This window comes from Spermophilus citellus, assembly GCF_964194105.1.
Source record: "Spermophilus citellus genome assembly, chromosome: 3".
NCBI classification, from domain to species: Eukaryota; Metazoa; Chordata; class Mammalia; order Rodentia; family Sciuridae; genus Spermophilus; species Spermophilus citellus.
In genome coordinates, this window is record NC_138184.1 from 42,117,752 (window position 1) to 42,144,285 (window position 26,534).

Genomic DNA, 26,534 nt, shown 5'->3' on the forward strand with positions numbered 1-26,534 from the left:
CGAGTTTCCTTTGGCTTAGAGGGCTAGGCTTAGGTGGAATTATGAAGGGGTAGATACCAACAAACACAGCTCCTTCCTTGTTGCCACCTTGATAAAATTTTTCTTATTCCAAGTGCTTAGCATTCATGGTCTCTTGTCCCATTTTCCATCAACATTTCTTCTTTGCTCACATTTAATGACTAATAAGGACCAGCTCTACCTCTATTTCAAAATATACCATAGATGTCCTCCCTGTAGTCTTGGAATCATACTACATGCTGTGGGACATGGGCTTCTACTGGTCTTTTGCTGTGTGATAAAAAGTTTTTCATACTTAAGACAAATTTCCCCAATCATTACATAAGCTTTTTGAGCAGAGGGAGAATGCTTTCAATTTCTTCAGGATCCTTTTCATCATCCAAAAGCATAGAGTCTGGTTTATATCAGGTCTGGTAGAACTTAGCTGAGAATTTAATGATTGAATTAAATTACCTAATAAGAATTAAATAATTGTTTGGATTAATTTTTAAAAAGACTTCTAATTGCATGATGATCAGTGTGTCCAGCTGAGTTGAGGCTATAATAGCTCCTTGTTCCTCTGGAGTCTCCTTTCTAGGGTCATCATTAGAGAAATATGACATCCTAACATCCACCATTTGGAAAGGCTAGCTTATCCCTTGTTCAATCTACTGGGCCATTGGGGTGCCCGGACACCTCGTGTGTTTGCAAGGACCTTATCAGGGCACCCAAACCTGTGGAATTTTTCATGATACAAGCCATTCACTAAATGTTTCTTGATTTGTTAAGGATTAATAACTCTAAATGGGTTATATTGTTTTAAAAATAAAGAACAATCACCTTGTGGGTCACATTAAAAACCATGCAGGCCTATCTTTGGAAATAAGATGCTTTTCAACTCAGTGAAATACATTTCATATTTTGTTTATCACAATTATATGAGAAGGTATACATTTGTTGAATGTATACTATATTAGTTGTTGGAACTGTGGAAATACATAAGCTGTCCAGTAGTCCAGGTCCTCTGGGAGTTCAGTTTATTTATGGTATATGATGTGTGTGGGGAGAGAACTAGAGAATCATGATATGAGGCTAAAGAGCAGGGAAGGGGAAACACTTTAATATTTCATAAGGGAAATCTAACCTCAATTCTTGGTGATGGCGAAATAATTAAAGATGATTTTATAGAAAGGCTCACAGATGATACTTCAAGGATGAGAATTTTATTAGGTAAAGACAAACTAAGGAAACATCCTTTGCTTTTATCTAGAAATGGAGAATACAAAGAATATGCAAGGGGGTGAAAGGAATGACACAGTTGAAGATCTGAAAGTGTTCTAGCGTGGCTGAACCACAGAAAAGAGGAGCAAGTGGTGAGAGATGAAAGTGCAGAGATGCAGAGTCCAGACTGTGGAGGATCGGTGAGGCCATGTTCAGGGATTCCCATGTCCACCCACTTGGGTGATATCATGATAGTTCTCAACAAGTATCTCATGAATTTCATCTAGGCCTGGGTGACTATAATGGTTTCTAATATCTAAAAACTCTTTTAACAACTTCTTCCTAATTTAAGACCTAATTCCTTTTAATGTTATTGCTTATATTTATTTATTTAAATCATATTGGGGTGATTGGGAGAAAGGAGATTATTGCAATGGCAAATGTTAACTCCATAGATTGAATGGAAAATATGTCACACAAAGGACACTATTTTTTATTTAAAGTAGGATTTTTTTTTAAAAAAAAACATACTTGAAAAAGCAGGAAGAGGAGAGAATGACATAGCAGAGTTCATGTTTGGTAAGAGGCAAATGGAAAAAAAAAAACAACCTAACTACTCTGCAGTAAGTTTCTAAATCAAGAACTCATAATTTTCTTCTGGGTTTCTAAATTTAGCAACATTCCCTTCTTAATGTCCCAGCCTTGCTCAAAGCAAGCAGCATTGTTTCATATTTTATGAGCACATGCTTCTTCTATTAGTCTATTTACAGTAATAGGTAAGTCACCTCATTCTGGGATCGAACAATTTTTTTCCATATTAGCCATCTCACAAATGTTCAGATTTAGATATTCTTGTGCATTGTGAAGTAAGTTTGGCATTTGTCAGACAAATGCAGCTCCATTTTTCACCTGATAAAATCTGGAATAAATGTTGCTATTTCCTGATCTGAATTACATCATTAAATGAAATGACTTTATGGTATTACAGAAAAGTCAGAAAGCAAATGTGACCTAGAACTTCTCACAATGGTGATCACCATGAAAATTATCGGCACGAACAAAATGCATTTCAACTAAAGCTTTTTTGATCAATAAAATGCTTTAAGGATAATGTGATTTTAAAAACTGAAAATGTTCTATAAACTGTATATATTAATATACTTTGCCCGACAGTTCCACGCTTTCTGAAATTGACTCCGTGTTGGAGAAGGTCCTCTGCACTTGTTCCCTTTGCTTCGAATGTTCTTAATCAAGACAGCTGTTTCCTCATTTCCCTGTTGTGTTTGTTCAAACATCAGATTCTCAGTTATACTTTCCCTTCTCTAGTTTATTCTTCAACATGAACTCACCACTATCTATCTAACATGCTATGTATTTTCTTTATTTGAGTCACTTACTGCTTGCTTCCTTTTAGAATATGAATCCTTTTTTTAAAAAAAAATATTTTTTATTTTAGTTGTACACATTTATTTTGTTTATTTATTTTTATATGGTGTTGAGGTTCGAACCCAGGGCCTTGCGCATGCTAGGTGAGCGCTCTACCGCTGAGCCACAACCCCAGCCCCAGAATATGAATCCTTTAAGGGCAAGGATCTGTGTCTAGTTGCTTTACTGCTCCTTCATGAACATCCAGAACAGTACAGAGCAAACAACAGGCACTTAGTATGTTTGCTTAGTTAGTGAATTTTTTTTTCATAGAAATATTCATTATAATTTTTTATATAAGTGGCAAAAAATCATCTTTAATGTGTGACAATTAAGACATGGTTAAATAAATGGTTCCTCTAGATGATTAAATATTATGCAACTATTAAATGTGTTTATAAGTATTTACAAAATAGGAAAAACATTCATATCAAAATGTTACAAGAATAAACAAGCTCTCCAAATTTGTATAGACTGTGATAACTGGAGAAGCACAGAAACAACAGCCAGGAAGTTTTAACGTGGGAGTGCTGGTGATTTTGGAACGGGAACAACCAAGAATGATTTATTTTCTCTACTGTTTAGGTATGAAAGTTCACATCATTATCATAGAATATGAACAGAAGAGAAATTAAACCAATCAAACGAAAATACATTAGGATTTAATTTGTAGGTTTGTTGAGAACATTGTCATGGAGCATGTTTTTGCTCACAGCACAGAATGGTGGGAATGTTTTCAAACTTCCACAGATCTGCTAATGGTGAACAAAGTACTCTTTAAAATCAAACAAAAGCCTGTTACATCTAGCCTGAGGAAAATATCAATGGCTATGTCTGAACCAATTAAATAAAAAACACTGCTTTGCAGTTTCATATAATAAAGAAAAATATAGTGGGTCACATATCTTGGGTATCAGCTCAATAGTTAATTTACCACAGTGCTTCATCTTCCCATAGGGAATTTTGAAAAGCCTAAAGAAGCATTACCTGAACCGAGAGTTCATTTGCGAAATAAATACAATTTTAGTCTTTGCTTAAGTAGGTACTTTTAAGCCAAGTTATTTAGAAGGACTTTGTAACAACCAGGAAAATAATATCTTTCTTTTCAATGCCCTATTTTTCCACAAGTCACTCTACATATAAAATCTCTTCATTTTGAGATAAGACACTGACTATGTTACACTCCACTGGAAATCTGAAGTAGCAGGGTAGTTTCCCAGATATTGTTTAATTTTGGCTCTATCCTCAGGCATAGATTTATTTAACAGAAAATAGTTGGTTAGTAGCCAACGGGGCACTGCTTCATTGCTAGATAATGGTTAATGTTCAATATAATCATTCCATTTGTTCAATACTCCATTATCTTATCTTGTAATACAGATACCGAATATTCTCATAGTTGGGTTATAGGGAACAAAGGTCAAGTCTGAGCCATGAATAGGAGGCCACCTAAAGTTGTTAGTGAGAACCCCTATTACTCAATCCAAGATCAGTGTGAATGGCTAAACAAAATAACTGGAAAGACTCTCCTAACATGCTTAAGGTTTGGGATTATAGGAATACAGTTATTCAGATGTGGGGGTATATAGGTGTGTGAATCTCTGCCATCATCCTATGTCTAAAAGGTGGAGTAAAAATGGGTGGGAGAATATTAAGAGACAGGAAGGAAGAAAAATGAGACTGAAAGAGGGAAACAGAAAGAGAAGGAGGCACTCTTCTTTTAGGTTTGGACCCTAAGAAATAAATTAATTTTAAGAAAACAGAATTTCCAACTATGCAGCCCAGGTATCCCACATCAGATGCTCAAAGCATTTGAGAATAGAATTTATTTGATTCTCTCTTCACCATGAAATCTTGACTTTATTGTTAGAGATATTTCCCCCCAGTAGCCAAAACTGTAGTTTTAGTCCTTTAACTGAGGGGGAAAAGAATAAATATACCTTTACATTTTCCAGTGCAAAATGATTATATTGCAAACTGGGGTTTGTCTGTGTAATGAAATAACAATAAAATGCCTGTGCTCTCTCAGTTTCCACTAAGATTTATATAATTAACCCTGATAGACAAGACACATAAGAATCCTAACAGAATCAAAGTACCTCTCTGGGGGCTTCGTTTCTTCTAGAGAGTAATAAGCATTGATAAGAAAGGAGTGGAAGAATATACAACATCACTCCTCCATTCCATATTAAGTGGGAAAAGGCATACTTGCAAGATTGCATACAGTGAAGAGATGTGGAGGAAAGTTGTACGAAACACACATGTATTTGTGGATACTACTAGGACCAAACTCAGATCCAGCTCATATTGAAGTTGTTGAATAGAGCCATGTCCCAGAAAACTAAAGCTGGTGATTAAACCTTCATCTAACAGCTTCCCTCTAGACTGTGCCAGCAGAAACCAGCACCCGCTCTCATTGCACCTTTCTGACCTTCTCAGGGGAGGAGTTGAAATGCAGACCAACTTTTTCCTTGTTTGTAGGTGTGCTGATGGGAAACTGGAAGAAAGAACCCTGGACTACTTGCCTCTTGTATCATCAAGACGATTCCAAGTACACCAGTCCCTTGGTGCACAGCAGTTAAAAGAATTGAGATTTGGGTAGATGCAAAATGGAAGAGAGCATTTCCTGGCTCAGGGATACTGAGGCAAGTTTGTATTAGTATCTGAAAAGGCCTCCGATCCCCTATGTGGTAAATGAGTCCCTGGGGCACTTGTGTTCCTGAAAGCTATTAGATGTGGAATGCTCTGGTGTGCCTTAGTTTCAAAATTTAGCTGGTTGATTCAGTATGTATCACAGAATGCTTGTGTCTGAAAATAGCTTATATTAAAACAAATTGAGGAGATACGGGATTGATAACATCGAAGGGGTTTAGAATATGCCACTCTAAGTTGTACCATTTTGGCCTGTTGACAGTTTTGATCTGAAGGTACAAAAGAAAGAGAAGATATAGGAAAAGCTCTCTGATCTTTCTCTTTCTACCTAGAAGCAAGTCATATAATTTCTCATGAGAAAGGAAGAGAGGAACATCCTAATCACTGAAAATTGGGAATCGATGCTGAAATGGATCTGAATTAACAACCTACTTAATAACTCTTATGGCTATTAGTTTCTGCCATTGTATTTCCTAGTCACTATCCCTCAATTTACTTTCCTTAGCCCAAGGTCTGTTGTCTTGCCACATTCTCACTATTTATTATTTTTTAAATCTTAAATAAGGTATTTAAGCTTTGGGGCCTGATGCCTTCTTCAGTTCTTAATATTCCTATTGTGGACTCCTATCTATGAGTCCATAAAAATTTTTAAATAAAAACTTGTATACTTTTTCCTTGCTGATCTCTCTTTCACTAGTTGAATTCTCATTTCCAGCCACAGAGCCTAGAAGTAAATTTTTTTCCTCTTCAGAAACATTATTGGGAATAATCATCACTATTGATTGAACAGTGAGTGAGCATATTTCTTGATTATAATTGCCTCAAGAAATCCTCACAATAATGCTACTGACTACTTTGCCCAATTTACAAATGAAACATTTAAGGTTTTCATCCTAGCTTAGATAGTAATTAGCCAGCTCTTGCATAAACTGCTTATCCCCCCTCCCCTATGTATAAACAAATGTATCTGCCTTAATTATATCACAAGGTTATAATAAGAATTAGATGATGTGTAGAAATAGAGATTATAAGACAGCAAAATTTGGAGACTTATCATTGAATAGAAATATTACCTAATGAAGCATTATAAACAAAAGAGGGAAAAAATCAGGAAAAAATTAAAATATGGGTGTATGTACATAAGAAATATGATACTTATAAGAATTCTGTTCACATGAGTAAAATCTTTGTAAATATGTAAATTGTAATTTAAAAACACTAAATCAAGCGATGGTAGTCCTGATTGGGGAATTAAGGCAAAACATACATATTTCTATCATGTGCCCTATAGTTGGTATTAGCCCCACTGAGAACCAGTGAACTAGAGATGCTCAAGTCAACATAGGAAATAACTTGACAACATAACCCTGAGAAAGCAAGGCTTTTCAAATAGGCCCAAAGATCAGGGAGTACTACTAGATTATGATGCTAAATGTTTAGTCCTGGACAGGATCATACACATGATGTATGATTGTCCTTATTCCACACAGAGTCCAGTTGTCCTGGTAGAGAAATGTAGGATCTCTTTTATATTTTGTCACTACCTCATCATAAGTGGAAGCACAGGAATTTCTAGGATACTACATGAAAGTATGAGATCCAACTGATTTGACAGAATACATGGTTTCCTCATTTTTTCTCTTTTGATCATCTAAAATTTGTCTTGGCAAGCTATCCCTGCTAGAGTTAGCTATTTCTTTATTTCTATTGTTGTACCCAGATATGTCTGCTCTTCTTCCCATATATCCTGATACTAGTTTGCTTACACCTCTGTTCCTTTAATTGACATGTACTTCTTCCATGGAATTCTCATAAATCTGAATTAGCTTATTACAAGTAAGTGCAAGTGTTTATCTCCTTTTGTCTCTTAGTTTTGTCTTGCTACAGCACTTACAAATCAAAATACATAGGAGATTATGATTGATTTCATTTGTATTCTCCCTGATATTACAGTTCAAGTGTTGTATTGACTTTTTAAAAAGGTAAATCACTGAAGAGTAAAAGAACATTACAACATATTTGTAATGAAAAGGGGAGTGTTGTGTTAGAAACCAGAGCTCTAGACAGAGGTTGGCAATCTTTTTCTTTAAGGGACCAAACTGTAAACATTTTAGGAATTGTTGACAGACCATATAATCTCAGTCACAATTATTCAGTCTGTGGATATAATGTGAAAGCAGCAATAGAAAAGAACATGACTATGTTAACAATAAATGTGCATTTACAAAGACAGGCAGCAGGGTTTGGTCTCGGGAAATTGACTTGCCCATCTTTGTGCCAGACTCTTTTTCTCTATACTTTTTTCATTTTACACACCTCCCACAGTTGGTTTGTACCCTCTTCTTGTTGATGGGCATTAATTCGCCTCCATTGTTTTGCTTCTGCAAACAATTCCCCAGCATTTTACATGTCTTCCCAGAACATTATACAAGTCCCTTTTACATGTGTCCCCAGGTGCATCCACAAGCACCTGAAAAAAGTCCACCAAGAAAAAGAATTGCCAGATCCTGACTTATATGCATTTCCAAATTGATCAGAACTTGCCCAATTGCTCTTGGTTTTATTTGTTTTTTTAAAGCATTCATTTTGGTCCTTATCTTTATCACTTCCTTTACTTTTTTGCTCAGTCTTTTTCTGAACTATTCAGTAATTACCATATCTCTTATATTTAGGCTTTTTATTGTAATTTTATTCATTCATTTTTTTTTACTTGGTAGTATGGTTACATTGCTCAAAACTCAAAAATAGTTACACTGCTCAAAACTCAAAACTTTACAGAGAGTAAACAGCAAAATCTTCCTGTCATTGTTCTCAGGATCTTGTACCCTTTAGAAGCAAGCAAGCTCAGAAATTTCTTGGGCAGTTCTCCAAACACAGTGTAAGAATTATCAAGTACATATATTCCTAAATATTCTCCCTCCACCTCTTTTTAATATAAAAGGTAGCATACTATCTGTACCACAGTGAATAATTAACATGTATTTGCAGTATCTCCTATAGCTTGCTTTTTTTTTCCCCTCTTGGGTCCCCCAAAAGACTCAATCCAAATTTTTTTTCAGTCTTTTGACCTCTATTGTTGCTGAGAAATCTGATTCCAATAATTATTTTTTTTAATTTTTTAGTTATAGGTGGACACAATATCTTTATTTCATTTTTATGTGGTGCTGAGGATCGAACATCATGCATGTTGGGCAAGTGCTCTTCCTCTGAGCCACAATCCCAGCCCTGATTTCAATAATTATTAACCTTTATAAATAACTTTTCTTTCATTCTAGAAGCTTTGAAGATTTTCTTTTTGCCTTGTCTGGGTGTGGAAATATTTTTATTTATCCTACTTAGTACCTAGAATGCTCTTTTAATCTCAGGATTCATAATGTTCTTCCCATTCTGAAAAATTCTTGGCTATTTTCCTTTTACTTATATCATCACTCCCCCACCTCCCCCCATCAGTTTCTCTATTTTATTCTTTAGGAAAGTCTATTAAATAACGCGGTGATCTATGACTGGGGTAAACAGAAAGCACACTTGTATACCATGTTTCCTTTGACATTTAGTTTTCTGAGGAGTTCTTGGAGGGAACAAGTCATGGTTTAGCCTATGAGTCTAAGCTTTGTGGTTATAATAGCAGATAATAAGCATAAGAAAATTATCTCCTAAATAGGCTCACAGTGGAAAGATTGTGAAGATAGAAAAAGGCATTTATTTCCCTTGAAAAGGAATAGCTTAGAGTCTCTGAAAGGGCCCATTGGAAGGACCTACAAATGATTATGTGTTATTTTTTTATGTATGTGTGCAAGTATTTTTAGAACAATATAGTTATTAGTAACAATTATCCAATTAAGAGAGGTTCCAATAAAAGGAAAATTTTAAATCTCCTAAGAGAGTCTGGAGGTGCACATCCTTGCCATCTCTCTCCTAATGATTGTAAGATGCCTGCATAGTTATAAGCATCGTATCCTATCACCCTACTCACACATCACAGGAAAAAGGGCAAAAATGGGGATGCAAATATTTTTACCATTGCTTGTCTCTTATTTGTTCAGGGAAAAACCTACTTCCAATCAGCCCCCTCCCACCTGCCAAAGATCTCTTTATGTCCTAGTGGAGAGACATGATCACACACTTGCTGTTATACCAGATATGGGATAAGGGGAATAGAATTAGTACTGGTTTAGTCAACTCATATATATTTTTCCCCCTGAGTCTGGTCATATTGCTGCCTGCACAAAATAAGGTTCTTTGTTTTTTTAGTAAGAAAGAGGGGAGATGACTCTCAAATCTATTGATATACAACCGCTTCACTACCAAGACTGAATAGATTCAAGTTATTATTTTCTATATTCATGGAAGAAAGAAAAAGAAGTAGGATCTTTCTCTCCTTTTATGTCTCATTGCTATAAATAAAGGAGAGCAGGTTGAGTGCAATGGAATCATATGGACTATAAATTCTTAAAAAAAAAGAAATTTGGTCTATCAATCTGCCATCAGTTAGTTCTGTGGCTTTGGGCATATTGCTAGGCCTCAGTTTTCCTACCTATGAAGTAAGAAGGATTGGATTAGATGACTATTAAGTGACTTTTCATCTCAAGTTTCCACAAGGTTTTGAATCAATGGATAGTTTAAACATGAAATTTTATAGCTCAGCCAAGCTTTGCACCATATTGATTCCAAAGAACTAATATGGATTACAGAGGAATCTAATTTAAGAGTAAGAGAATACCTAGGCAAGTTTTGAGCCCATCATCTAGATTTAAGTTTTGACTAACAAAATTATACTTAGACACTTTATGTTGAATTCATCTGGGAAGAATGTTTTTCAGTCAGTCATGCCAAAAGAGTATTACTAAGTGATCTGCGGAGGTATGAGTTTTGAGGTAAAAATAAATCCAGCATGATGCTGGATTAATCACATTTAAATAGATTTATTTTATCACAGGATTTCTTAGAGGATTTGCAATACTAAAGTGTACTGTGAATCTCCCAAAGAGATCTATCATCTCCCAACTTTAATTTTGACTACAAATTCTTTTTCCATGGAACACTGAATTACTTTCCATTTTAAAAAATGATGACATTGCCTAACATCTGTATGGAGTTGGTCTAATTAACAAAATATTTTTATAAACATTATCTTTTAGTTATATGAAAACCCTTATTTTTTTACCCTTTTTTAAACTGACCATTTGATGTATTACAAAATGCCAATTTAGTAATGCTATTCTAGAAATAGAAAAAATGGTATGCTAAATACACACATGAATTATACCACACATATTTAGTAAGTGTTAAGTGGTATAAACACTTAGTATTGTAAAGGTACAACATTACAGACAAAGCACTTTTTCCTCCTAGTGTTTCTGCTTATTTATCAATAATCATTTTTCAGCTATCTTTTTTTTTCTTTTTTTTATTGTTTATTTAAAGCATTACATAGCTCATGATATATCATCTTTCATACATTTGACTCAAATTGTGTTTTGAACTCCCATTTTCACCCCAAATACAGATTGCAGAATCACTTCTGTTACATATTCACATTTTTACATAATGCCATATTAGTGACTGTTGTATTCTGCTACCTTTCCTATCCCCTACTATCCCCCCTCCCCTCCCCTCTCCTCACATCTTCCCTCTCTACCTCCCCTGCTGTTGTTCAATTCTCTCCCTTTTTTCCCTCCCCCTTGCCCCTCATAACCTCTTATAATTCTATGTATCATTGAAGGTCTCCTACTATTTCCATGTGCTTTCCCTTCTCTCTCCGTTTCTCTCCCCCCATTCGTCTTTGTTTACTGTAGTCTTTTCCTCATGCTCTTCCTTCCTGTTCTGTTCTTAGTTTTCAGCTATCTTTGTGAAAAATTTCACAGAACGAAAGTTGAGAAAAACATATTTGGAGCCATGACAGTTTGAACTATTTTTCCAGATATGCTATAATAAATTGCATATGTACTTAAGCTCATTTAAAAAAAGAAAGAGCAGGAAGATAGTAAAAAAGAGTAAGTAAATTCCTATGGCTTTTAAAAATAAGTCAGTCAACAAGGGATTCCCGGGCAGAAGCTTCATAAGATCTGCTGTCAGACTAAAATCTAAAGTAATCTTTGTAGACACTGAACTGCATAAAAATAGTAATGGGTTTCCATTTCCTTCATGTGGCTAATATTGGAAAGGTATTGCCTATTGGGAGAGCCAACTTGCTTCCTGAGCTGACAGTAAGGGAGAATGCAGAGGAATTTAGGAGCAACTATCAGGGGAGCACACCAGTCTCAACTGGGTTAGTAGAGTAAGCATCCTACACACAAACAAGCAAAAATTTATAAAATATGTCATGGGTATGAGTTCTTATGGGGGTAAACCAGTAGTCAATGAGCATGTAGTACCAGAAATCACTTCTAAGTATGTCAAATATCTAAAACTCAGGAAAAGTGGAAAAGAAAGTTCAAAATACAACTTCTTCCAATAATAGAATTGTTAATAATAACTATAATAAAAATGATGAAAGATTTGTTAAACCATGACATAATATCTATTATCGCATGAGATCCTATGAACCAGTTGAGTATAAGAAAACATGCTCATACATGTTGGAATACTGCCCAAGTTCTTGAGAACTGTGACTAGGTCATGGGAAGTGATTTTAGGATGATAATGTATGTGTATATCATGGATGGGTAGGAGGAGACATCCAAGGTTGGCATAGGAAAAGGATGTAAACCCACAATGGATTGGTGTTAGACACATCCAACGTATCCATGATTTTCATTTTAAATTATTGTTCAAACTTTAAGATATTATTTGATATACAATAGTGGATTTCATAGATACCTTTATGGTTGTACTCTTCTAATAAAAGAAATGTCATTAGTTTTTTTTTTAAAAATTAAGATTGTAGTCATTACAAGCTACCTAATTAGACAACATCGCCATCTAGTGGCTGAAACATTCTGTGTTTACTACTTTTGGGGTGGGAACTGGGGGTTTAAGGGTCTGAGCCCAGTAGGTACAATACTAATAGTGTTGCCAAAGCTGCACCAAGAGCACACAAACTCATTCAGAGCAAACAAGTATTAACATTCAGCTACAGAGCCCACTCTGGCCCCAAACCTTTAACAGCTCACTAAGAAAAAACTACCACTACTGACAAAAGGTTTTGACCTGCTTCACTTATTTATTTTCTCTGAAATTTTAAGGTCCATTTCTCACTCCCTTGTTCACTACTTGCTTGAAATAATTTTCAAACATTCTCTCATCTTTGCAGTCTGGATGCTGTGCTATGCAACTATGACCAGGTAAAGAAGCAGTTGCCAATGGTGGCCAATAACATACAGGAAGTATTAAATAATATTCTTATTTAACCCTTAACAGAAACTTAGAATGTGTTCTAGATGGGCAAACAAGAGCTAGGATATGGTCTAAACAAGATGAGGATGTAAGGAAAAAGAAAATAGGGAAACATTTACAAGATTGGAGCAGATGTGATATCAGTGGATGTTCCCAATATTCTAGAGATAAAGGCCCCCTAGCAAACATCCCTGGGGCCTTTTCTTAAGTTAAAATAAGATATTCACAGCTTCTTCTGATTAACTTATGTAACCCTTCGCTTCTGTAACCAGGCCACTTATTGAAATCACCATCCACATGCTGAAAGATGAAGACAGAACCACATACCTGGGACAGGACCACTATCAGAATACAACTGATGTGTTCTTTCCAAGCCCCATTTTTGACAAAATAAATGTAGAATAAAAGAACATCAGTCTAGATCTGTGTGAATAAAGAAACAGAGGAAAAACTGGAAGAGGCAATTTTCAGAAATCCAAAAATGTGACTCTCCCAAATTTGCCTCACAGTCTGAATCATGCCCATGCAAATGGACCTTAGTTTAGGTTCACATTAGAAAAATCCAGAAAAGACTTATTTCCCATAGGCAGATCTCTGAAGAAACCCATTGCAGGTTCTTACCTATAATAAAAAGGATCTCCACTGCTATGTCGCTGACTGTCGTGCTGCGAGTGGTGGACAGGTCATCGTTGCCAATGAAGCAGACGTTGTAAGGTACAGTCACGGCAACATAAAACGTCGCCAACAAGATAAGCCAGTCCCAGCCAGCTTTAAAAGTGCTAAAATGCAAAAGTATGAATTTGGACTTTTTTGCATCAGAAACTTTATACTCCGGAAATGCTGGTTTATCTACAAAAACATTCTGTGGATAAAGACAAAAAGAAGAGAATGGGAAAAGAGACATTAGAGACAAGAATTACACTGCTTTAAACACACACCTGTGGGAGGAGGATCATGCATGACACATGTCAGCACATTTTATGGGTAAAACTTGACCTGTACATAGAGTCATGCACCATGTAACTATGTTAATCCATGGTGGACTTCACGTACGGTGGTCCCATAAGATTACAACAGAACCAAAATATTTCTATTGCCTAGTGACATGGTTGCTTTTGTAATGTTGTAGCTCAACATAGTGTTCCCCTATTTGTGATGCTGCTGCTATAAACAAACCTACAGAGCTGCAAGTCACATAAAAGCATTTCCATACAATTATGTCCAGTGCATGACACTTGGTAGTGGTAATGAGCAACTGTGTTACTGATTTATGTTCATACTATCTGTACTTTTTCTTTGTAGATCAGAAAATCCACTTTCATAAGGCAATTTTTATATCTTGGCAAAGTAGGAAGTATTGGATTAGCATAGTAATCTAGAAATTGTCTCCCCCCCCCAAAAAAAAAGTAATGTGAGTCTATCTTAGGAGCATGTTGATAAAACATATGCAAGTAATTTTCACTATGATTCTCAAAATGTGAATAAAATGTTACAATTGTAAATAAAAGCAAGAATTTAAAAAGTGTCACTACTTTGGAAGTTCTCCTTTACTTCTTGTGATGGATTAGAATTGACACTTAGTCCTTTAATGTATTCATTTTTAAAGAAGTAAATTACTGGGATGATTATATAGGAGTTTGAGTTGTGCATTTTTTTAAAAGTTACTTTTAAAAGAATAATTAGAAAAGAAAATTTAGTTGTTTTCCAGAAAATGAGAATTCTGGTGTAAAAGTGCAAATTTATATTGTAGGATGCTTCATGAATCTTTAAATCTCAATTTTAAAACAGAATCAATAGTGCTATTTATTAACTTGGAAATTCCAGGAAACACAAATGAATGGCCAGTGTGCAGTCAGTTGGAATTCCATATCATTCAAGGTTTAGTGGATAATTTAAAATAGAAAACTAATTATTGAAAAGATCAAATAAATAAGGCTCCAAATTTGTAGGGGTTAGCAGGTATATCTCTTTTTAAAGGAAGGGCCTTTTCCCACCACTTTTACTCGAGTTACTTGGAAGAGAAAATAATGACTGCTAACTGGACAGTGGAGTCAAGTGGCTTTCCATTTGAAATTCATTCAGAAAGGCGCTAGCATCCGTTCCATCCCACATTCTGGTTTTCTCTTCCTGGTGACAATTACCGGTCAACTTCCATGAATACCTCTTGCTTTATGTACTTTTTATTATTATTTTAGAGTGTGCTCTTAATAGTGAAAAAAATGACTATAAAACAGCAGCCTCATACATCTCCTGTTTACATCGTCTGTTGATGGCATTAAGAGGCCACACTCTAAGACGTTTCCCTTGACGATGAGATCACCTAACACATTTTTCAGAATGTCTCTCTGCTGTTATGTGATGCATGACTGTACTAAAACTGAGCAGAGATCTTTGCTAAAGGTAATAACACTGTGTAGAATTTTGTCATGAAAGTAAGCAGTCCAGATTCATTAAAAACAAAAAGACCATTATCTAAAATGTCATCTAAAAATATCTACAGTTGCAAGTATGATCCTACACACAGCACAAACACTGAGATGCATTTATATACTTATTGCCATGAGGACGCTCTGTATTTTTAAAAGACAGTCATTATCTAGAGAATATATTTGACCTGAAATTCTGCTGATATCAGCAAATATGGCTTTTTTTTCTAGAAAGGAGATTACTAATAGTCTACTGTAAAAACCTATTTACACATTTTTAAAAATATAATCAGGTTGTGCATGCATTTTTTTTTTTTTTTTGCATTGGGGTTGATGGTGAAGTTTCTAGTTGGGACCCCAAATCTTGTTGCTTTAGTTAACATGGATACATTCTGAAACTGGGCAGCCATTGGTTAGATGGTAAAGGGAGGAACAGTTACTTAAGGGTTATTATTCAAGTCATGGAAGGAGAAAAGCAATGTTCACTGTGCAACTGATTAAATGAAGAAGAATAGTTTTTGATAACTGTAAAAGCATTTCACTTGAAAGCAGTCCAATTTGATGAACAGTTCCTTTATTGCTATGAGACAAAGGGAGGCCCAACAATAGCATGTGTGGAAATTTGACAAGTCTGTGACCAGATACTTGCAGACCTTGCTTTGACCTCAATTAATGAGAAATACAAGATAGGTAATGAAAACTTAAATTTGAAAGTTAGGTTGAATTAACAGAGCAGTTAAAAGTTCCAGAATACATAATACTTGCAGGTCACAGTGTTATTTTCTTGTCTCAGTCACTGAGGAAAAAGGCAGATTAATGTGGTGTGTTCAGAGAGCCCTGAATATCTGAGATTCAGGGAAAATTCAGAGAGATCTGGAACACTCAGCTCCTAGTGGTGGCTTTCAGTGAGTAAATGGTTCTCTTACCCTAATATGAATGCCCCCTGTGTGTGGTATGTCTCTGAGGTAGGCATTTTCAACATGTGTTTGTACTTCCTGTCAACATTCTCACTCAATCCACCCAGGCACTTCCTGGTCCAGGGCCTCATGGTAGGGAACTGCTCCACTACTTCCAGATGATTCTTTGGTGCCCACCTGCTGCCACTGCATCTTTGTTCTATCCAATTCCCTTATATTGGACCTTTTGCCTCATTTTCTGGTTTTGAGGAATAAGTTCCAAAGGTGGACATTGGCTTAACACTGAGAAAAAAAGATGAAATTCTCGGATGAGCTTCTCATTAGAACTTCAGCAGGTGAACTGAAGAGGGAGTTAGGGTCTGCAAGAGTCCATCTCCTCCAAATGGATAAGCACTTCTAGATATAACATTATGATAGGTTCTAATATAACTTTTCCCCTTAGTACTTATTGTACCAAGAAATGTTCAGAAGCCCTGGGGAGCATCTCACTTTCCATCCAATAGGTTTTTTACTGTCATGCTACAGAAATTGAAATTTTTCCTTATTAAAGGAAGAAAGCAAGTCTAGGATGAGGATTGGGAAAATAACAGAGTAAGTAAAGTGTTTTCTTTGTATAATGCTAATTGCATGAAATATTAGTGAAGCTGATGCAAAAGTTCAGCAATACATTTGTTATATCTGCTAATCAGATTTCATTTTCATAGGCTACTTAAACATTATTTTAAATGATGTTAGATTATTGTTAAAGCATATTACTTTAAAATTATGCCGAGAATTCAGTACATCTTAGATTAGACTTAAGTTTTGAAATATTATTAACTCAAATCCTGCACACATCTCTATACCATCACCTAAGTGAAAAAAAAATAGATGCTCCTCTATTCCCACTACTATATTTATAAAATTTTATCAAAACCATTTAAATGGAAGAAAATGTCTTAGAATTGTTTTTAAAAAAGGACACATTTGTAAACTTTTGCTTTTAGAAGGAAATAGGGTGAAAATTCCTATTATTTATGACCCTCAAACATATGGTGTTTGCCTAAGGTATGATACAACCAATTTGTCTAGATTTTATATATTACTGATTGATTTTGAAGCATATTGCTTTAGTGCAAATCATGCCTTTTTTTTCTTTTTATTTTTTTGGTACTGGAGATCAATCCCAGGGGCACTTAAGCACATCCCCAACCCTGTTTAGTTTAACTTTGAGATACGGTCTCACTAAGTTGCTTAGCGCCTCAATAAATTGCTGAGGCTGGCTTTGAACTTGCAAACTATCTATCAGCCTCCTGAGTTGCTGGAATTACAGATATGCACCATCACACCTGGCTGCCAATCATGCTTTCGAAATTTAGCCTCTACCCTATGAATGAATTATTTAAATAATTGTTAATTCAATGCCTAATTAAGGTAACTGTTTCCTAAAATATTATTACAACACTTCTTTGAAATGGCCATATGAATGAGCAAGAGGGTAGGAAAAATGCTTCTAAAGTCACTGCAGCACAGCCAAGCCCAGTGTATGTCTTTGAGAAAGTCTAGCACAGGACCCTGCTGGTAATACTGGGGCATTTATTTATAGCACTCTCCTTTCAAGCTCTGAAGGTTCTCATGTGATCTGGTTTAAAACACTTTTATTATTCCATTCTCATTTAATGGACAGAGTAATGAATCAAGAAATGCAGAAATGAGGCACTAAGGCACAGGTGCCCCTAGAAAACCTTCATAATAAGTTCCAGGAAAAGGTAAGAGTCAGGACTACAGGTGTTATAATGTCTCCATCCCCACCTTGCCAATAGCCTGATGAGTTCATTTGGCTATGGTTGGAGCACATGTGCCTATTCCACAGAACTGTCTCAAGGAGGATGCCAGGTAGAGGCAAAATAGTGACTTTTGGGAAGAAGACTAGGGTCCAAATCCTGTAGCTGCTGCTTCTACTTTTGAGACTCAGAACCAATTGTTTTTTATCTCCCATTTTAAAAAATGCACTTATAAAAATAACACCTATGCCTTCTAGAGTAAAAGGAATTTTTAAATCATTTTGTTTTAAATAGTTTAGGGCTATCAATAATTAGGAATTCTTCTATGTGTATGCAAACATTGCAGCCAAAATTTCCCCAAAGATTTAGTTGAGAAATTTCCTTTTCTTCTCTCTTTCTGCTATCTATCTTTTAGCCATTCTCCTCTGTTCTCCTTGAAAAGAGATGGTGAACACGACCAGTTCTGATTCCATACTCGGCTTCAGAGGTAACGTTTACCTGTAATATCAGAGCCACTGTGTTGATCAGACATCCTTAATTACTATGTATTATTTTAATGCTCCACCCTGATGTTTATACTTCTGAAATGAACAGCAATTAAGCAATTAGCTAAGCAGTGGGAGTTATGATTTTTTTAAATCAGATTTTTAAGTAGCGTTTTGTACTTCATTGAATCTAAAGGGTAACATAGCAGGTTCAGCAAATGCATTTTAAAGTTTACTAATACTTGAAACATCCTTAAGTAATTCTCAACTAAGTGATTCCCAACTAAAAGCTAGAAGATAGTGTCGGCTTTCAGAATAACAGAATCTGGGTAATATTTATTTAGGTGCTTTGCTGGTTAGGCTTGCACAATATTCAGCCCAGATGCGGGCACCTTTGTTTCTTCCTAGAATGTGTTTACTGTCACCAAGGCTGACTTGGTAATTTAAGGGAGATGTAAATAGGGACCAGGGAGGGGTAGGATCCATAGATCCAGTGGTGTGCACTGTCTCTCCCTGGATTCTTAAGTCTCTCCCTGGATTCTTACTAAATCAATGTGACATTAAGGCACAGGTGCCCCTAGAAAACCTTCATAATAAGTCAGGACCAAAAAAGAAAAAAAAAGTGTGTAAAGTGTGACTCTCCACAGTAGTGTATGGCAGACCAGTCACAGATATGGCAGGTGATCTTTGGAGTATAAAGGTATCAAAACATCTTATTCTAGCCTCCAGAAAGGAATCATACTGAAGAACCAGTTTTGCAGCACTTCTGTGCTATTCTTCTCACTCTGTGTTTATACATCTTTCTTTGTTTACGACAATTAGAGAAACAGATACTTTGAATGTCTTATGCAAGGGTATCAAAACATTTACACAGGAGATTAGATACTCCCAGAGCGTATCATGTAAGATGTCGAAGGTTCCCCTGTACCCTTAAGTCCCACAACTTCTGAAACTTAAACCAGTTCCAAGATAAATGTCATTGGCAAGTTAGACTGTGTATTTAATTTGCCACTCATAATCACAGCACCCCAGATATGTTCTGATGATTCCACAATGGAAATTAATGACATGAACATCATTTTAAAAATTACCTTTGAACATCTACAACTAAACAGGCATGGGTCTGGGTTTCTCCATGAAGAGGGAATCTTTTTGTGCTAAAATCCAACTGAGGACAAAATTCTGAAGATATATGTCATGTGAAACTCTCCAGAGAAATACTTTTTTTACTGGCATAGTTATTTGCTGTGACTTCGGACAGAAAAACACCAGGTTTCAAGGTTTCAGTAAGTAGCACCATTGTAATTTACCAACAGTGGGACTTTTAGAGAACTATAACATATGGCATGTAATTTCAAATCTAATGTTCCACTCTGTGAAATTTCCAACTGTTTCGCATAAAATATAAATATTTAAATGGAGTAATGACTTTGACTTTTCCTTGATCCCCCTGGGTAAACACATTAAGAGAAATTAGATAAAGTGCAAAACAGATGAAACTAAAATTAAATTTGAGCAATTTGACTAACAAACTATGAGTGTGTAGTTGACTTGCTGCATCATCCTGTTTCATAAAATGTAACCAGTATGTCCCTATTTGCAGCACCCCCAGCACCATTTTGTACTATGCTGCAATATTATTCTAATCTCTGTGCTGCGATAACGCTCTGATTAAGCACTTTTATTATAGAAATGCCTCATGACTGCTGACCTTTCCCAGTTTGTTCTTTGCAGGCAAGCATAAGCCAAAGTGGGGAAAAAGTCAGTAAATGAGCAATTGGAGCCTTTCTTTAGTGAATCAAATATTGCCACCAGGGGAAATTCTAACATTCATAGTGTACACACATACCACCTACATTATTTATTTTCAATTTGTTCTTTTCTCTTCTTTGCAGGTGCCCAGAGATGTGATAAAGGACAGCTCGGCTCCGTCTCCGGGCTGAGTCAAAGTGGGTTCCTGCTCTTGATCTTCCCTTGGCTTTGTCTGGGGGAAAACAAAATGCATTAGATATCAATGAAGATATCAGTTCATCCCATCACAGTTATTTTGTAAGTTCACTCTTAAGAGCAAATAATATATAAATGTTTTAGAGCACCTAAAATAGTCTGCTGGATCCTTATGATATTTAATTGAATTTAGCCCATTATAGTTTATATATTTTATCATTACATTAACTGCATTAATTTTTAAAAATTATAGTAAAACATATATGAGAATATAGGAACTTTCAAATGATGCAAAAAAGTCTTAAGTAGTATTATTGTCTTCTTTCTGCTATCCCATGTACAAATCCCTACTGCTATGCAATATTTTAAAAAGTTTCTTTCCAGAAAATTTCTAATCCACATATTATATGCATATATATATATATATATATATATATATATAATTATTTTTCATGGCATAAATGGAAGTTTACTATAAAAATTGTTTGCGCATTACCTTCTTCACACCAAAATAACTTGTAAATCATTTGAAATCTGAACTACTCTCTCCCCCTTTATTTTAATGGCTAAAAGAATACCATGCTAAGGAAATGAATATACTTATTAATTTTATTCTTTATCATGAGCATGTAGGTTTATCCTAGATTTACAAATAATTCTCTGTAGAAAATCCTACAATGAAAATTATTAATGCATGGAACTTCAAGTTTGTGGACTGTCTAGGTAAATAAATTGCCAGCAATGGGTATGTACACTTTAAATTTTTGTATTGATATCCTAAATTTTATTCCAGCAAAGTACAATTGAAGCAAGGGAATAAACATATCTGCTTCACTGCACACATGTCCAGATTGCAAAACATCACAGGTGTTGTTTAATGTTTTGATGTTGAAAAATATCAAATTATTGTTTGAAGTTATATTTGAAAATATATTTGAAGTTATATTTGAAAATGGGTAAGAGCACATCTTTAAATGGACATTGTTCCTTTGCATTTATTTTTCTAAAGTCAATTCCTATTATTTTTGCTATTTTAAATATTGAATTAATACTTTTCACCTTATTTATAACAGTTCTGCCTAACATTTTTAAAATTTTTTGTTGTTGGACTTATTGATCTCTTTGTGGTATCTAGACATTATGTCATGTGTAGCAAAAATTTTCATTAAAAATTATTTTTAAAATCTATGCATGTTTCTGATACACTTATGCCTTTATTTTTAAAATTTTGAAATTTAAATCTTTAATCAAATTGGATTCTATTTTAGTAAAATTAGGTCAAGAGCCAGTTATATATATTTTTTCAAAGTGTTATTTTCCAAAATAAATAAATAACAACATAATTATATTACATTAAGAAACAATTATTTTTATTTGACCAATTGGTTAACGTAAATTTTTCCCAAATAAATTTTTATCTATATTATAATGATTGAAAATTTTTAAAAATTAATTACTATTGTTTGGTTAAATTTTACCATCAGATCTCTCTAGTCTTATGAATTCTCTCTTATTTTGCTCATTCACAAAAAATATTTGGTTTGGTGGCTATGTTGAGAAGGCATATAACTTATGGATGGCTACTGTGTGCCAGGCTTTGTTCTAGATCTTTCATATTTATCATTTCAAACAATCCTCATAATATTCATGATATAAGCATTACTACACTCCATTCGTAGATGAGAAAACTGAAGGGCCAATAGCATGTCATGTGGTCATGCAGCTTGTAAGCAGCTGAGACAGATGTGGAGCCATGTTGGGCTAAAATCCCTATTGCTTCCACAAGCAGCATCACATCCCTAAATGATATCAGTCAATGTTCAGGCCTGTTGCGCTATGATGAGTATCACCTACTGTGTTGTTCCATTTATGTGACATTATCTAGACATTGGAGATAGACACAGACAAATGGGTGTAACAGGTACTGCATATCTGAGGTTAGACTCCAAGTCTTTAAAAAATTTAATGTCCCCCACCCTGCATTTCCCACAGGGATATTTCAATGATCAACAAAAAAGATGTTTTACTCACTGCAAAAGTATAATATGACATTACAGTATTTTTAAAGAGAGAGAGAATTTCTTAATATTTATTTTTTAGTTTTCGGTGGACACAACATCTTTATTTTTATGTGGTGCTGAGGATTGAACCTAGCGCCCAGCGCATGCCAGGCGAGCGTGCTACCGCTTGAGCCACATCCCCAGCCCCACATTACAGTTTTTTTTAAATTGTTCAACTTTGCTGAATACTTTGAAGAATTTTTGAATAAAATATATATTACTATGAACACAAATCACTAAAAGTTTATTAAAAACAAAAAATAGTATCAAATGGGACAGTATTCTCAAAAATTCTTATTGAAAAAGACTTATTTCAGTGTGTTGTTAAAAGTTCTAATCATGTCTTTATGTGCTAAATTTTTTAGTTCACGTAGAACTATTATGAATTGCATTTGAAAATGTATTTTTTTTCTTATGGCAGGGTCTAATTTTAAATGTATTTAAATTTGAAAATAGAGTTTTAAGACAATGTATATAGGATTTGGGTAAGGCCAGCAGGCTGCTTATGCAATATCATTTCAAAATGCCAAGTGGAATTACAACACTTGAAAATGGAGCAGAGTAGATATTTATGACAGTAAGCCAATTCCCTTCTCAGTAGAGAAATATAATTAACAACTGAGATTTTCCAAATAAAACAATAGCAATTTCATCATCTTAAAAAAAGGACCCCTCAAGGAGAAATGTCAAAGAAACATTTATCCTGGTCTTAACTCTAAATAGAAGAAAAAAATTTTTCCTTGAAAACTTGAAAATTAAATGTTAAAACAAGAAACAATCTAGTTAGAAAATAAGCAAATGACATGAATAGCATGAATAGCCATTTTATTAAGGAAAATATAAGAATGACAAATAATCATATCAAAAGATGTTAGAAAATCCTAGCCATCATGGCCATGAAAGTGAGACAGAAAATGAAATATCTATATGCACAACAGCTTAAATAAAAATAGTAATAATATCAAATTCTGCAGAGGATATAGAGAAACTAGGATCTTCACACACTGCTGGTAGAAATGTAAAATAATGCAGTCACTCTAGAACACAGTTCCACAATTTCTTGGAAAACAAAAAAATCATAAACATTCTTCCAATATAAACCCACTTCAATCTAATGTATGAAATATGATATGTCAAGAGCTTTGTATGTTGTGAACAACCAATAAAAAAAATAAAGCAAAAAATAAAAAATAAAAAAATAAATAAACCACCAAGTGCAATCTTGGACAACTATTCCAGAGAAATAAAAACATGTCCTCAAAACAAATCCCATGTACAGTTGTCCATAGTAGCTTTCCAAGAAGTGGAACTAACCTAAATGTCCCTCAACAAGTGGTTACACTGGTCTATCCATACAGTGAAATACAACCTAGGAATGAAAAGGGACAAATAACTCAGATAGGCAGCAATCTGGATGAATCTCCCTGGTATTTTATTCAGTGAAAAAAGCTGATCTCCAAAGGTTTCTTACTGTGTTGTTCCATTTATGTGACATTCTCTAGACATTGGAGATGAACAGATCAGTGGCAGTCAGGTATCAGGGAGCGGGGAGAATATGGCCATGGCGGAAGCAGAGGGAGATCATTGTAATGATGGGATAGCTGTGTGTCTTGATTGTGTTGGTGGCTACACAATTCACACGTGTGATTAAATGATATAACACTACACACATATAGTATAACAAAGCCAGTTGGTTGGTTTAGATATTGCACCATATCATGTAAGTTATAACCACAGGAAGAACTGGGCCTCTCTGTACTGACCTTGTAGCTTCCTGAGAATCTATGGATAATTTCACAATAAAGAGTAAATTATTGGGCTGGGGATGTGGCTCAAGCGGTAGCGCGCTCGCCTGGCATGCGTGCGGCCCGGGTTCGATCCTCAGCACCACATACCAACAAAGATGTGTCTGCCAAGAACTAAGAAAAAATAAATAAATATTAAAAAAAATTCTCTCTCTCTCTCTGTCCCCCTCTCTCTCACTCTCTCTTAAAAAAAAAAAAAAAGAGTAAATTATTTTCAGGTTGTGTCCAGGTGTTAGTGTGTTTTTATTGATTTTAAGTGAAACATATTGAAGTCTTTTTAATTGCTTTCAACACTTGAAAATCAGGGGTGCTGGCCCATCCCAGGAGTTTGTGTGAAGTTGAAAAAGGGTCATTCCTCAAAGTAATGAAGATGTTACTTTCACCTATTTTAAAATGTTACAATGCATTGATTTTTTGAGAAGAAGACACTTGGCTATCTTGTGCCATAATATTTATCATTGAAAATGCACATTTACACATCCACAAGACCAGTGTGCATGTTTTTGTACTTATAGTTCATACATTCTGAGATACATACAGCTTATAACTGTATAACTAATATTTAAAGCAGAGTCTGGCTGATAATTGGTACTTTAATTTTCTTGATTGGTCCTATAATGGTCCTTTTATCAATTATTGTACTTCAGTTTGAATTTACAAATGCATATCTATATTTACTCATCTACTTCAAGCAAATCTAGATTAAACAAAAATACCTTTTTGCTTTCACAGCTATAGATTTGTCTTTGGAAGGAAAGCTATTTAAAAAGGGGGGGAGTATAAATGTATAGCTGACAGTGTAAAATAATTTGACATCAGAGACTTCTTTAGAGGTAGACATTTCCCATTCCCACATATTCTAAAACATGCAGCAAACACTGGATTTGGATTTACATTATCCTTCTGGCCCCTACCAAATTTATTATATTGGAACAACAGAAATATTACCTGAAAGTCTGAAACTTCAAGGCCATTGTGAAACTGCTTTCGAAAATCATAACCTATTTGTGTAATTTTTTTACTATAGGAAAGTATAAATGTATATAAAAGATGAGAGAATGGCCCACCATAAGGGTGAGTTATATTGATATGTGTATGTCCGTCTATATCGGTCTCCTATTATTTTATTAGGAGATACTGATACACCCATCACCCAGCTTCAACAAGTATAGTATAGAATGTTTATTTTTACCTACTTCACTCCTTCAGATACTCTTGAAGTAAATACAAGGCATCATATTTATCTATGTGTTTATTTATCTATCTACATACATATCTACGGCACACATATGATAAAATGTTTTTAAAACCCAATCATGATATCTAACACATGAAAAATATAATAATTTTGCAGTTCCATCAAACATCCAGTCATTGAGAAGCTGTGGCTAAAGCTGGGAACCTTGAATTCCCAGGGTTAGAGGAGATGTCAAAAGGATGAGCACAGATGTATGGAATACAGGAAAAAGCCACCAGCTAATGCTTTAAGTCAGAAAGCCCCCTCTCAAAAGTAGTGTCATACTGTTTCTATTTTACAAAACGAACTTCTGAACAAAATTTTACTCAATGAAATAATTCTGTCATGAAAAGAAAATGCAAATTACCAAGTGGGTAATCTTAAGTCAAACTGAAAGAGTAGTACTGGTTCTACTTATATCAAACTGAAAAGAAAAAGTACACTTAGTAGAGAGGTATATTGGGTGATGTGGTGGGCAGTGCAGTCTTACAGGAGACCTGGTGGGAGGATAGATTATCATATAGTTTGGAGATCTTGCCACTGATAACTCAGTGCAGAGTTAGAGATGCATGAGTTACTACCTGGTCTTATAAGTACCTTAGTCAGGTGGTTGATTTAGTAACTTCAATGGTCCTGTGAGAAGAATTTATGTAATTGATCAGATGAAGTTTGGAAGGAGTCTTTATACAAGAATTAGATAAAAAGAGAAAATAAGAATGCTTCAGAATTTAGTGGCAAGATTTCGGCTTTCTTTTGAATTGAAGGCCTCTTATTGAGTTAAAAAAAAGTTAGAAATATGCTAGAGGATTATTGTAAGAACAGATCACTTTCCATCGAGAGTGAAGCAGGAGTTTCTAAAATGAAATGAATGTGAGATATCGAAACAGAAAATCAGCATGAAAAAAGGAAGAGATAAGCTAATATTAAGAAGTTAGATACTCTTAAAGTATTAGCAATTATAATACATTCTAGGTATGAAGATCACGTCTCATTTAAATAGCCATACAAAGCAGTGAATTTTTTTGCATCACTTTAAAATATATATTTAATTACAAATGACTCGATTAGAGTAAATTTATATTTATCCATTTTAAAGTGTTATTTATTGTACTAGCTACCTAATGAAAACATTGATATAATTATATTTCTTATCTACTTCTTTGTTTAGTTTAAAATTTATATGATAAAAAATTTATAAACACTAAAAGACACAGAGTATATGGGTGTAAATCAAAGTAGGTACAAACCACTAGCCATTTGGAGT

At 34.8% G+C, this 26,534-nt stretch overlaps 1 protein-coding gene across 1 annotated transcript in view; it reads right to left on the reverse strand.

The window, feature by feature from the left end:
• The window catches only part of KCNH8 (potassium voltage-gated channel subfamily H member 8), a gene marked incomplete at both ends in the record, with an annotated part of 338,632 nt that overhangs the window by 139,630 nt on the left and 172,468 nt on the right, over nt 1-26,534 (reverse strand). Inside the window, 2 exons of the mRNA XM_081287390.1 lie at nt 13,252-13,492; nt 20,078-20,205. Of these exons, the coding sequence (XP_081143516.1) occupies nt 13,252-13,492; nt 20,078-20,205 (369 nt within the window). The remainder of the gene's footprint in view (nt 1-13,251; nt 13,493-20,077; nt 20,206-26,534) is intronic.